Genomic DNA, 13,151 nt, shown 5'->3' with positions numbered 1-13,151 from the left:
TTGTTTTTGAGAGAAGATTTTATTTTCTGCTTTTGGTGCACCTACATCTCACTAACTATTTAATTCAACACCATTGATCCTCTCTTACTTTTTATCTTGTCCTCAAAGCTTGACAGTAGATAAATGGATCAGCTCCTTGATGAATGATTCCCTTCTAGATTCGTATTCATCACTAGGTTCAAAACCTTAACATGCACCATATGAGTCCAATACAGTCGTAAAAAAAAAGACATTTGGTGATCCTAAACCATCTTTGCAATTAATGGAGGTTAAGAATATCTATTGTCTAAAATACAGATTGGTACATTGATGGGCCTTTTATACTGCACTAGCTGCGTGAGAACTCAGTGGGAACCATAGGATGTAGTAGAGCTCTCTTTTTTTTTTTTTTTTTTTTTTTTTGTAAATCAGCTCCAGAATGTTGACGGGGGGGGGGATAAGAATTGCGCGGGTGACGGGGGGATAAGAATTCCGGAAAGAGGGATGTTGACGGGGAGGCTTTGGGGATTCTCAGCCGAGGGTTAAAATTTTATTCTGACGGGGATTGCATTTTTCCTTAGTCCCGTTATGAATCCCAACGTGCTCTCCTTAAATCGGAACAAGCATTTATTTTTTTTTTAAAAAAGACAGATCACCTTTCTTTTCTTTGTGAACTTCTCTGGCAAAAATAGGCCTTCACTTCAAAAACATCTCTTGATCACTTTCATACAATCATCTTATCACAATGAATTCTTTCAATCTTTTTCACTCCATTTTCTCCCGTCTTTGACGCTCAAACTCCACCTAGGACTGTTGCAATGATGCCTTTACCTGGATCGACCCCAACTAGGTCTCCATCAACGCTTGCGGAAGCGAAAGCCCTGTCTCAAGCCCTATTGAGCCAGCTAAAGGAATCACTCATTCAAGCTAATACCAACCGCCAAAATTGGTTGAACGAGAAGACAAAGTTGGCCGCTCATTACAATGCGGCAATTATCAGCCCCTACCGAAGAAGCTGAAGCAGCTAGACTGGAGTTTGGGCAGATCGGAATGGCAGATGATTGTTATTATTATTTTTTTCAATAGGTTTGTGCTGTACGGACGCTAGAAACCAAAATAACGCGCTCTTTCTCTTCAGGCTCTGATATCTGCCTGCGAGGCTGTGGTTTAGGATAATTTTCGTTCTAGGTCCCAAGTCTATGCAACAATATTTTATATAAACACATTTACGCGTTTTCAGAAAACGTAGAAGATTAAGTGCTATAGTAAACCCTTCATTTGGATTCCAAATGTGCTACAGCCTCCAGGATTGATATTATATTACAATTGAAAACACATCTAGGAGCGGAAAACGTATTTTTGAAGAAGCTTTACAGCAAGTTCCGGGTATACAAGGGCTTTTATTCGGTTATTCTACGTGTTCGTCTCTGATACGTTGAGCGCAGCATACACATGCTTAATTGTTGGTCAAGGGATTAACACGGATTCTTTTCAACACGCTCCATCTTTGAAAAAAAAAAAATGATCTTTTGGTAGCTTACATGAAATAGTTCGGACACTGTTATCACGCTGCAAAGTTTTATGGCACTGATTTTTTTCTAGACAGAACGCGTACCTTTGTCTTGATGATCAACAGCAGACAGAAAAGAATGCTGCTCCCTTGCAGCGTCATTGCTTTTTCCTTTTGACCCAATTTTTTTTTTTTTTTTTTTTTTTTCCCTCCCGGAGAGCGACTTTTGTTGCTCCCACAATACCACCACATAATTTTGAGGCTGGGCCAGCTTCCCTAGAAGTTGATCACAATCAGCCTATGCTCACTCTAACTTCTGCTCCAATTCTAAAAGCTATGTTTTAAAGAAGCAATAGGTTAAAGTAATTGAAAACGAGTAGATGATAAGACAAGATATTGAGTAACATTCTATGGTTAGTGAATCAAAGGCATCCAAGTTGTTTTTGTTGGGTCTCAATTAGCTCCTGTTTCCTTATGGACCCTTACTTGAGAGAGGTGGCTCATTGTTCAAGGGCTGCCTCAAGGTCTCTTTTCAACCATGATGTTTTCATTTTCAATTCGATTATTACTGAATATGAATTCGAAATGATGATCACTATTACACGTTTGATTGACTTTGCGATGTTTGTATTCTAGTAACACATCATTTAATATAACGAGTTATTTTCACATAAAATACAGAGCCTCATAAAAGCAATCATATACCCGAACTTTATGTACATGTACCTCTTTCTTGTTTGTCTGATCCCCAGCCTTTTTTTCCATCTTCCGACCAATACAGCTGGTCCAGGAGATTGTAGACTTCATTGCTTGATGGAACAGGGCAACATAAGTTGACTTTAGTTGGATCTTTTCCCTTTGAAACTTCAAAAAAAAAAAAAAAAAAAAAAAAAAGACTACCGGGGTCTAGGTCAGTGAGGGCTCCGCTTCACATTATCGTGCAGAAATGCCCCCCCCCCCCCCATGTTTTCTTTCAGCAACGTTCCATTTCCATTTCTTAGGAACCATCTTTGTAGATATGGATCATACTTGGCACAAATAAAGGACTCGCCTTCATTTACGCTATCATGATGTATTTTGTATTTTGTGTGTCAGTCCTTTACTGAAGACAGCAGTCTTTTTTCCAATCAAGCCATTGCCATTTTCGCAAGTGCACTCAAGTCAAGTATTGACTATGACGGGTTTCGATCATCATCTTTTGCCAATAAAAACCACACATTTTCCTCATTGTCTTCCACATTGCTGCTCAACTTCCTTTGCTCCACATTTCTACAGACTATGAAGCCAATCCCGAGGAAAAAAGCCGAGGAGGTCAAAAGGTTGATGTTGAATGGTATGTCCATTCGAAAAGCAGCTGCTAGTGCCAATATATCACGAACTACGGCCGAGAGGATCTATAAAAGAAATAAGGAGAACATGCCTATCAGTAAGCGCGGTCGACCACGGAAAGTGCCTATGAAGACCATGGAGTATCTGAAGGATAGCATTAAACAAGGTGTATTCAAGTCTGCTGCTGAAGCCACAGCTAAAGTCAATCAGTTCTTGCCAGAGCCAGTTTCTGAATGGACGATCAGGCGGGGGCTCAAGGAACCTAGATTAGGGGCCAAGGAGGCTAGATTAGGAGCCAAGGAGGTTAGATTAAGAGTGAAAGAGCCTGTTCGCCAGCTAACTCTTCAAAAACGCCATATTAAGGGACGTAGGCGCTTTATCCGAAAATACAAGGAGTGGACATTGGAGGATTGGAAGAGGGTTATTTGGTCTGATGAAGCAAAAATCAACTGGACTTGGTCTGATGGCGCTCAGTGGGTGCGAGATGACATTCCTGGACACATGGCCCATAGATCAGTACAAGGGACCACCAAGTTTGGAGGTAGCAACGTGAAGGTGTGGTCCTGCTTCTCATGGCATGGACCCGGACGCATTGTGCTGATTGACGATAATATGACTGCAAATACATATATCAAAATACTTCAGGAAGATCTACAGATGTCACTGAAAAAATGGAACCTGACTAATGGCAATTACGTCTTCCAGCACGACAACGATCCAAAACACACAGCGAAGGTTGTCCAAAGATATTTGGAGTCGGTGTATCTGACTACGGAGGAGGACACACTTTTGTTCTGGCCTGGGCTGTCGCCGGACCTCAATCTCATGGAACAAATGTGGTCAAAGTTGGAGAGGCGACTTGCGAAGTATCCAGAACGAGCACAGAGTTGCCATGAGCTATGGCAACGTATCTCGGTTGAGTGGTACAAGATCCCAGTGGGCTTCTGCCGTAAGCTCATCAGTAGTATGCATAGCAGACTCTGGGCTATCGATAAAGCAAAAGGCAGGAGTACCTGGTAATAGTCTGGATTGTGGCAAGTAAATGAATAAAGACTTTACGACCCCAAAGCGGCACTTGCAAAATCTTATTGACGTGTTTGAAAAAGATTGCTATTCCATTAAAGGAGTTTGAAGATTCTCGCCTTGGTTTTTACAAGCAAGTACACATTAAATAAAATTGAGAAAGAGAGAGGAAGAATTATAAAGTGGAATGGCGCTTGAGATTATTTATATTTTAAAAAGAAAAAAGAAAAGAGTTGACCAAAGACGTGTAAAAGGAAAGGCAGAGGCATGGATTTTGAGCCATAAAAGATATTCAAATTATAGCGTGGACTGCGGGGTGGACATTATATGAACTCTAAGCAAGAATAGTTTTCTTTTTCTTTTTCTTTTTTTCTTTTCTTTTCTTTTCTTTTATTTTATTTTTATTTTTATTTTTATTTTCTTTTTCTTTTTTTTTTTACTTTGTTTTTGCAAACTATGCGGTAGGGAACTGATTGAATTCTCCTTGCTCTTCTACTGTCTGTCCATCAACCATATACGAGACATGATAGCGGATCCGCACAGGTTGCTGCCGTGTTGGGTTCTTGATGTTCATCGACTGACTCACACCTCGCTTCGACATTGGGTTCAATATTTGAGATGACTGTGGGTTCAACTGCAACTGCAGGGTCTTTGGAACCGCCACTCGGAACATCAAATTCGAAATAGTACTTTGTACCGAACTGGAAAAATATACCATCACTTGCATTGAACTCATATCCTTCTCAGGGTATTCTACTTCCAATTCAATTGTCAATCCATTCTTATTAAAAAGAATCACTATTGACCGGTAATATTGGTTGGAAAAAAAAAAAAAAAAAAAAAAAAGTTTTGATGCAAAAGATGTAATTGATAATGTTAGTATGATATTAATTGTTGGGAAAAGTTATTAAAAACAGTGATTAGCACAAGTCAAACAGCCCAATGGCAACCCTTCCTGAGATCGCGCTCTTCTTACCTGTAGCAGGTCCTGATGGGGCTACTCCAGTATTCGAGACAAACTCAAATTCACCAAACGCAGAATCAGGAGCTGATGAAGATGGTAATGGACTACCACTGAAAGTAGGAGATACCATGCTCGATCCCATTCCGGATGCTCCTGTACTTCCCATGGGTCGGGACGAGCTGAACCCTAATCCTGATCCTGACCCTGCTGATGAGTTGCTTCGACCTAGACTGATGCTTCCTCCGACACCCCATGCTGGAGATGGTGCATCATTGAAATTGAGGCTCATTAAATCATCCAGCAAGTTGCCTGAAGATGTAGTAAAATGCATACAAAGAAACAAATACCAGCAAGTCAATAACGCAAATAACCAGCATCGATATAGTGAAGGTGATATCAGATATCCTAATTCATGAGCTGTAAATACCTGTCGTCGCTGGTGCCTTTGAAGTTGCAGTACCGAGTGCTGCAGATGACTGGCTGTCATTTTGTCCTCCAAGATCAACCAGATCGATTAAGGATGGTTCAGGTTGGTTGGGGGTTGAGTTGGTTCCATGATTGTCTTCCCTATCCACACCTTGTCCTAGATCGGGAACCTTTGCCTTGACTAGATTACCGCTCTTTACTTGTTTATACTGCTCGATGACATTGTTGATTGCATCGTTGATCTGCAGGAGTTTTTCTAAAAATTATTTTATTTTTGTTATTTTTAGTATGTATAATAGTAGGTACTAATTAATGAATACCTTTGAAAACTCCCTTTTCACTTACCCATATTATTGCCATCCTCATCCTCGTTAATAAACTTTTGGATCCTTGGTTGTGCCGCCTTGCATGTACTAAGTAGCTCCTATAAACGGATATCATGAAATATATATCAGCCTTCCAGGGCCAATCAATGTCATGATGTCATGTATTTGTATCGGATAACAGCATGCTTCGATACCTCAAATATATCTCCACGTCCAATGATCTCGCCTGGTTTAACATCGTTCAACATCTCGGTCAGCAGGATGGCCTTTTGGGAAATCTTTTCAAGTTCTGAGGTTGCCTCTTCCTCATAATCAGGCTTTTCATTCTCTTCTTGTTCCTAGCATAATTTCAGACGCCAATTGTAAGGACCATTTTTTTTTTTTTTTTTTTTTCTTTCAAATAAAAACCCTTTAGTCGTCAGGCTTACATATCCTGTCATCTTTTTGACCAGCTCATTCGCTGCAAGTACATCTTCTGGACGCCCTCGTCGGATTAGTTCTTGAAGTTTCTATTAAAAAGAATATGTCTTAGAGATTGTATTTTGCATCATCAGGTGTATTCGTGATATCTAAAGAAGTATACTGATCTTGACTTACTGCCGCTTGAGCTACCCGATCTTCCTCTTCGAGTTCAGCAGGGGATTTAAGTGTCTATCCATGATGATGGCGAGAAATATGCAGATATTGTTACAATCGATATATTGGTCCCAAATCGCTTTGGCTGTTTTTTTTTTTTTTTTTTTTTTTTTTCCTCTGAAAGAAACTTACAGAGACAGGATTCAGAACAGCAGCTGAATCACCTCTCACTTGTGGAAACCGATAACCCTTAAAGGACAAGAGGCGATGCATATCCTTGATATGAACTAGATCCTCCTTGTATCGCGATGTCCTGCATATTGTTTGATACCATTCCTGGATCATCTCTAGAATCCTGTTCTGAACAGGTGTTGGCACTGCAAGAGGTCGTTCCGGGAATTTACGAACAAGTTCATTCAGAAATTCCTTTGTAGCGATTTGGAGGTGAAAAGGATAGCCACAGTTCTTGACACAGTTGTCCAGGAGCTATACATCAGTTTTTCAAAAAAAATGTCAATATCATTTGAATCCAACAAATCAGTTTCTTATACCATAATACAAAGCACAAAGCACAAAGCAGAGCCTGTTTGAAACGTGGCTGGTAAAAGAAAAAGAGAAAGAAAAAGAAAAGGAAATCTTACTGTCAAAGCCAACAAGGAAACATGCATGTTGCGGTTGTTCACCAAGCGTACAATATACACTGCTGCTTCTCGTGGTCTGTTATATCAAAAGAGAAAATACAAATACATGGGGTTAGTCAGTATTTTCATATCCAGCAAGAAAATCAGATAACAGGCGTCAGGGAAACACGATTGTTCAAAGCAAAATAGAGTCTCTCGTTCACTTGCGTATTTTTTTGCTTCTCTTTAATGATATCGCAAATCTCGAGGTTCAGAGCTAGGTCAGGTTCATAACGCGAAGGGTCGCAAGCGCGTTCTTTATAAAGATGGTCATGTCATGGATGATGAAATGTCAAGTGGAGGTTGGAATGATAATGAGTCGCATGTACATTGGAAAACAGACGCAATAAATAAACACCTAGACACATTGGGCAGAGAGAGAGGGAGAGAGAAGGAGACAAAATAGAAAGATAAGGTGGGTATACACATACCAATGTAGGCCTCAAGGACCGACTTTGGTTGCTGTCCGTAGTTCATATGGTGGCTCCAATGGTGTATATAATGAATATCAATGCTTTCTTTCTTTCTTTTTTTCTTTTGTTCCTATTCTTCTTCTTCTTCTTCTTCTTCTTCTTTTTTTATTTGTTATTAGTAGTAAGTGTAATAAGATTGGTTGGAGAAAAGAGAATGATGGAAGTAGAGTGAAGATGAGAATGATGAATGTAAAAAGTTGAAATGAGAAGCTGATCAAGCCAAGCTAAGCCAAGCCGAAAGCACTGCCCCCCCTTTTTTGTCCACAGCGTTACGTGGCAATTAATTCATATTAAATTATGGTTTGGGTATTTTGGAATTTGCACATTTTATCTTCGACTTTTACTTGTCCTCGTCTGTCTCACTGCCCTCAATTTCTGTATCTGCGCTCTTCTTCTTTGGACCCCTAGGAAATAAAGCCCGAATCCGTTTGTGCTCTTGCTCAAAAGTCTCCAGGACTTTTTCCAGCCGTCGCGCTGAAATGTAAAACGGGTTCTCCTTCAAAGCTTGATCGATATATTCCTCAATATTGGACACTTTCTTCTGACGGGCAATCGCCTTTTGTTCCTTCACCAATTGGTCCCGTGCGACTTGGAGATTGCTGAGTTTCCGGCGAATTGAAGCCGTGCTACGTTCTGGTAAGTAATCCTGCTGGATCAAGGTCCAAGCCTTCCCATATTTCTCCAGACCTTTCTCTAACATATCTATATCCTCACTAGTCCAAGGCTTTGGGTCAGTAGTCGGTTGGATCTCTATATCGTCTGATAATCCCTGCCATTTGGTGATGCACATCTGGGGGTCAAAGTGAGGCCCGATATGGTCAGCAATCCATTCCCAGTCCACAGGACGACGCGAATGCTTTTCCTGATGCCGCTGCTGAACCACGAGTCTTTTCAGGCGCATTACTCTATCATCAGTCCATGGCCAATCCTCTTCATTTTTGGCTCTCATTTTTTTTGTTAACCTTGGATTCCTTTTCCTGAGAAGATTTTCATAATCATCTATTGCCGGCTCGATCCCACGCTTCTTCGCCTCCTTTTTCCAGACTGGTAATGAGCTGTATTTCATCAAAATCATGTTCAATCGCTCAACTTCATCCTTATCCCACATGACCCTCTTGATTAATTGATCTGACTGTTCCAAAACTTCCCCTTCCTCAACTACTCCGCTGAGTCGATAGTATTCTGCTTCGACTTGCTCGTCACTCAAATGAGGCTTCACTTGCTTTCGGATAGTACACCAGCCGGAAAAGAGTCCATGTTTTTCGACAGCCGCCAAAAGAGCCTCATGGTCAGCAGAAGTCCACTCTAGAGATTTTCCCCGTAATCCCTCCATTGCTTCATCACTACCATCATTCAACACTGCCTTTAGCCTTTGACGAGAAGCCCTGATAGCATCGTTGATAAAGGTATGGCCATCCAATTTGACCCATCCTGGACTATCTTTGAGAGCCGCTACAGCCAAGCCTCTGAATGCATCACTACATTCGCCTGCTGTCCGTGTCTCAACATCCTTGGAGATCTCTACCCAATCCATACCATGTTTTATCCAGGCTTTCCAGAATGAATTGATCTCTCCATCTGACCATCTGACGACTCGTTGCCCTGAAAGAAATCCTTTAACGCGATACTGTCCTCGCCCAAGAGTTCGCCATTGATGTTGACAAGCAATGACTTTACAGTTGAGGGCACGTGCAATATTTGGCCATGATTCACCGTCTTCCACCAGCTGATCAAGCTTGGCAAACATGCTGGGTGTCCAGTTTTGGAGCTCAGGATCAAGAGCACTGAAATAACGATCTGAGCAGGCAGAGGCAGGCCGCTTAAGTACCAAGCTTATATAGTCCCATGTCTTACCAACTGCTCGGAGTTCGCTGAGTTTTTCATCCAGCTCACGGTTCCACATCCGATCCTTTGGTGGGCTCCTCGGTACTCGTCCATTAGGTCTAATAAATGGTGGTTCGGAAGACTACAAAAAAAAAAAAAAAAAAAAAAAAAGAGAATAAGTTAAAGATCTCAAAAAAAAAAAAAAAAAAAAAAACTCTTTCTCATCTCATCATTGTCGATATGATGAACCTCATAAGGAAAAGAAAAGTTAGTACCTCAGAGATTTCTTCAGTAGGAACTTCGGTAGTTGCTGTACTATACTGATGACGCTGGCGTGTAAGCTCGGTTGGACATAAAGCCACTGCTCTTTTCCAGGTGGAGAATTTGACGGATCGAGTCAAGACTCGCACAGGAGAGCCCAGGAGAAGTGGTGAGGGAAACATGTTCTCTATTTTCTTTTCTTTTATTTTTCTTTTCTTTTCTCTTTCCTATATTAGCCCTGATACCGCTACAGTCGTTAGTTGGTTATAGCAGTGAGTAATGAATACTCTCCTTGAGCCACTTTGCTGTTGGAGGTTGACACAAATGCAAATGAACATGGAGCAAAGACAATTGACGTTCCGTTTGTTTCTTTTTGTTTATGACAGATATTGGTTTGGGATTGGACAGTCACAACAGATCCCCCAAGTTGGAGCCCAAACCAAAGAAGAGAGAGAGAGAGAGAGAGAATAACCAAAAGATCTGATCAACAATGCGTGCAAATGAGAAGATTGCTTTGGTAGGTGAGCTTTCCATGTAAATTCCAAGGCAATGTAATAGCACTCCCATGATCCGCTTTACTCATTCCCAAAGCTGCTTTGGTTCTTCATTTGGTTTTTTTATGAATATTTTATTTGTTATTTTGACAACGATCTTAAACTGCGGTCTGTTCGTGATAGGTGGGCGAGAAGTGTGTGCTAGTCCCGTATCTCAAATCACACGTCGAGCACTATAACAAATGGATGCAATCACCAGAATTGCTGGGTAAACAGACAGATCGATTACTTACTTGAGAACTACACCTCATCTTTCCTTTTTTTTTCTTTTTATTACTACTACTACTACTACTACTACTACTACTACTACTACTACTACTACTACTGCTACTACTACTACTGCTACTGCTACTACTACTACTAAACGCGTGTCCTACCGATTCTTTCAATTCAATTGTTAGAATTGACTGCTTCTGAACCTCTGACACTGGAGGAAGAATATGCAATGCAAGAATCCTGGCGAGTTGATGAGAACAGTATGTTCTCACGTGGCCTAAAAAGTTTTTTTTTATTTTTTTATTTTTTTTTTTCAGAGTTAATTGACATAGAGATTGTTTCGCCTGTTTTTGATCACTGAAAACGTTAGAGTGTACCTTCATCATCCTTGCCAAAGAAAGTCCAGATCAAGAAATAACTTCAGAAAATGCACTTCAGCAAAGTAAATATATATATATATGTATCTTTTGACATTGTCTATGAAGGCATGCAAACAAGACAAGTCAAAAACAAGCCAAAAACATCGGATGTGATGGCAGAGATATCCCTTGTCTATGCTGTCAACACATTCACATTCCAGTGACTTTAGTATATCATAATAATTTTTTTTTTTTTATTTTTTTTATTTTTTATTCCATATAATGTGCTTTGGTTTTTCCTACTTTGTTTTTAGAAATGGTAGGGGATGTCAACTTGTTTTTCAACGATCATGACGATCCCCACTCGGCAGAGATTGAAATCATGATTGCAGGTTAGTTAAGCATGGATTAGGATAGGCTTGGTTACCTTACAAAATGGCGTATCTTCACATGTAAAAAAAGAAAAGAAAAGAAAAGAAAAGAAAAGAAAAGAAAAGAAAAGAAAAGAAAAGAAAAGAAAAGGAATCTCAAAAGAGGCGAAACCCTCTCCGAGCCAACTCATACAAATAATACTTTCCTTATACAGAACCTTCATATAGACGCCAAAAGATGGGTATTGAAGCCATTCGCATGATGATCACCTATGGTAGGCTCGTTTAAACAAGGAAATTAATGGAATCAAGAAATAAATAAAAAATGAGTCAAGTCATTCATGTCCCAGTCTATCGTTTTTTTTTTTTTTTTTTTTTTTTTTTTGCTGCAGCATACCAATCATTAGGAACAAAGAGGATTACGGCCAAGATCTCGACCGAGAACAAGGGCTCGATCCAGTTGTTTCTCACTCAACTTGGGTTTGTGCAGATTGGTTATTCAGAAATCTTTGGTGAGGTCACTCTAGAGAGAACTCTAATACAAGAAGTGGCAAAAGGTGACGAACCCGAGCCTCCTTCCGGCCAAGCTGTTGACAAGGATATCATCAAGGCCTTGACCCAGACCCAATTCAAGACCCTGGAACTCAATCAAGAGGACCTAGACCACTGAGAAATAGTATATCTGTTATATCTTTTTTTCCCCTTTCTTTCTTAGATAATAGTCATTGCATTGACTTACAAATAAGACACTAAACTCAATTGACATGCTTGCTTTCTGTTTGCTAGCCAAAGTTGTTTGTTTTATGTTCACTCCATTTATCCCGCTGAAGCATAAATTGTTTTTCAATCATGCATTCCGGAATATTTGAAAAAAAAAAAAAAGGGGGGGGGGGGGGTTGTCACCATGCAGTTACAGTTACAATGGTATATACATGAATAGTTGGAGTTGTATACACAGTTGTGATTACAGTTGCAATTACATTTGCAGATGCAGATCTTTGGACATCTTCGACCAGGGTCTATTGAGCGGGAGAGGCGAGGAGGAGAGAATGGAGGAGCGCACTGACACCTTGGGGACTGAGATGAGAGGGAATGGAAGGATTAACGCGTTTTGTGTTGCCGAAGGGTTGTGAGCCCAAATGGGAACGTTGTACAGATTACAGTTACATGTATGCACCTGGGAAACAACCGCCGATCCTGATTTGGCTGTGTAACCCTTTACTGTAAGAGAAAAAAAAAAAAAAGATGCCTGTGCATGATCTTTTTTTTTTATACGTGTTAGGCTTCATAAGCCACATATGATATGACAGAAAGGTATACATTTAGTTAGTTGGATCGAGATAGACAGCAATCGTTTTATTTGGAGGAAGGAAGGAAATACAACATAGATCAGTTGAGATTAATGTTTCAGTCATCATTCTTTCTTCAGTCGATGTCTTCTTGCAAGATTGAGAGGTTGAGCTACAAGATCCTAGAGATCCTAGAGATCCTAGAGATCCTAAAGATCCTAGAGAGGGTGGCGACGGACGTACATGTGCATGCAGTGTATAAGGTTTCTAACCAGGGGTATAATGTATAAATGTATATAATGTAAGAGATGGTGTTTGTTTGTTATTGTTTTTTTTTTTTTTTTTTTCCTCTCCTCTTCATCATATGCAGTCTCCCATGACAGCATCATTAATCGCCGCAATAAATAATAAAAGTGGTCCGGGATATATTGAGACCGATAGGGGCAGGAGGAAAAGAGAGGTCTTTGGGTCTTTGTCATGTAATAGAGGAAATAGAGTGAATTATGTCCATAAAGAAATAAAATCAAATAAAATCGAGCATGCTAAAGACCGTTAACGAAACTAGGGTAAATCAAGAGTGAAAATGGTCTAGAGTGGATTTCGATATTTCGATGCATGGTGCCTGAATGTGATTATTTTGTGACACTGCTATTTAGGAAATGTGCCTGAATATCAGTTGGAATCCGAATAAGGAAATGAATCGGTTAAAAACAAAAATGTGATCGGAGAAAGGATGAATATCCGTTAATGATCAAACGAACTGAACGCAATGGGCAAGTGCACATACCCCCCACGCACCCACTTTCTTTCCTTTCAAAACTAATCTCCTTGCTCCTTGCTCCTTACTCCTTTCTCCTTTAATCTTTTCCTTCAAGAAAAGAATTCCCGAAATGAAATCAAATTCTCAAGTCGGAGATCATTTTTTTCTTAAACTTGTTCTCATCATTGGTCTACGGGTCACTCTTGCAATAAAAAATATATATAATATACA

General features: G+C 40.1%; 3 protein-coding genes across 3 annotated transcripts; 1 reads left to right on the top strand and 2 right to left on the bottom strand.

Moving 5' to 3' along the window:
* Nucleotides 1-4,280: 4,280 nt before the first annotated feature.
* Nucleotides 4,281-7,517, bottom strand: BCR41DRAFT_204469 (VHS domain-domain-containing protein). Its single transcript, XM_022019913.1, has 11 exons — nucleotides 7,245-7,517; nucleotides 6,982-7,069; nucleotides 6,775-6,850; nucleotides 6,326-6,619; nucleotides 6,155-6,208; nucleotides 5,986-6,066; nucleotides 5,752-5,895; nucleotides 5,577-5,655; nucleotides 5,233-5,487; nucleotides 4,818-5,114; nucleotides 4,281-4,639 (listed from the first exon to the last, which is right to left on the bottom strand). The coding sequence occupies exons 1-11, from the start codon at nucleotides 7,288-7,290 to the stop codon at nucleotides 4,296-4,298; spliced, it is 1,758 nt and encodes a 585-aa protein (XP_021884484.1). The 5' UTR covers nucleotides 7,291-7,517; the 3' UTR covers nucleotides 4,281-4,295.
* A 109-nt stretch (nucleotides 7,518-7,626) lies between these two features.
* On the bottom strand, nucleotides 7,627-9,553 carry BCR41DRAFT_368257 (hypothetical protein; the record flags this gene model as incomplete). Its single annotated transcript, XM_022026368.1, has 2 exons — nucleotides 7,627-9,252; nucleotides 9,386-9,553. 2 exons carry the CDS (start codon nucleotides 9,551-9,553, stop codon nucleotides 7,627-7,629), a joined length of 1,794 nt encoding a protein of 597 aa, XP_021884483.1.
* A 209-nt stretch (nucleotides 9,554-9,762) lies between these two features.
* BCR41DRAFT_204459 (GNAT domain-domain-containing protein) lies at nucleotides 9,763-11,549 on the top strand. The gene is made up of 7 exons (XM_022019912.1): nucleotides 9,763-9,888; nucleotides 10,049-10,133; nucleotides 10,327-10,401; nucleotides 10,512-10,583; nucleotides 10,815-10,892; nucleotides 11,087-11,146; nucleotides 11,264-11,549. The coding sequence occupies exons 1-7, from the start codon at nucleotides 9,862-9,864 to the stop codon at nucleotides 11,539-11,541; spliced, it is 675 nt and encodes a 224-aa protein (XP_021884482.1). The 5' UTR covers nucleotides 9,763-9,861; the 3' UTR covers nucleotides 11,542-11,549.
* The last annotated feature ends 1,602 nt before the right edge of the window (nucleotides 11,550-13,151 follow it).

This window comes from Lobosporangium transversale (assembly GCF_002105155.1).
Source record: "Lobosporangium transversale strain NRRL 3116 chromosome Unknown BCR41scaffold_6, whole genome shotgun sequence".
Classification (NCBI taxonomy): domain Eukaryota; kingdom Fungi; phylum Mortierellomycota; class Mortierellomycetes; order Mortierellales; family Mortierellaceae; genus Lobosporangium; species Lobosporangium transversale.
This window is presented reverse-complemented; position numbering and strand designations above follow the sequence as displayed.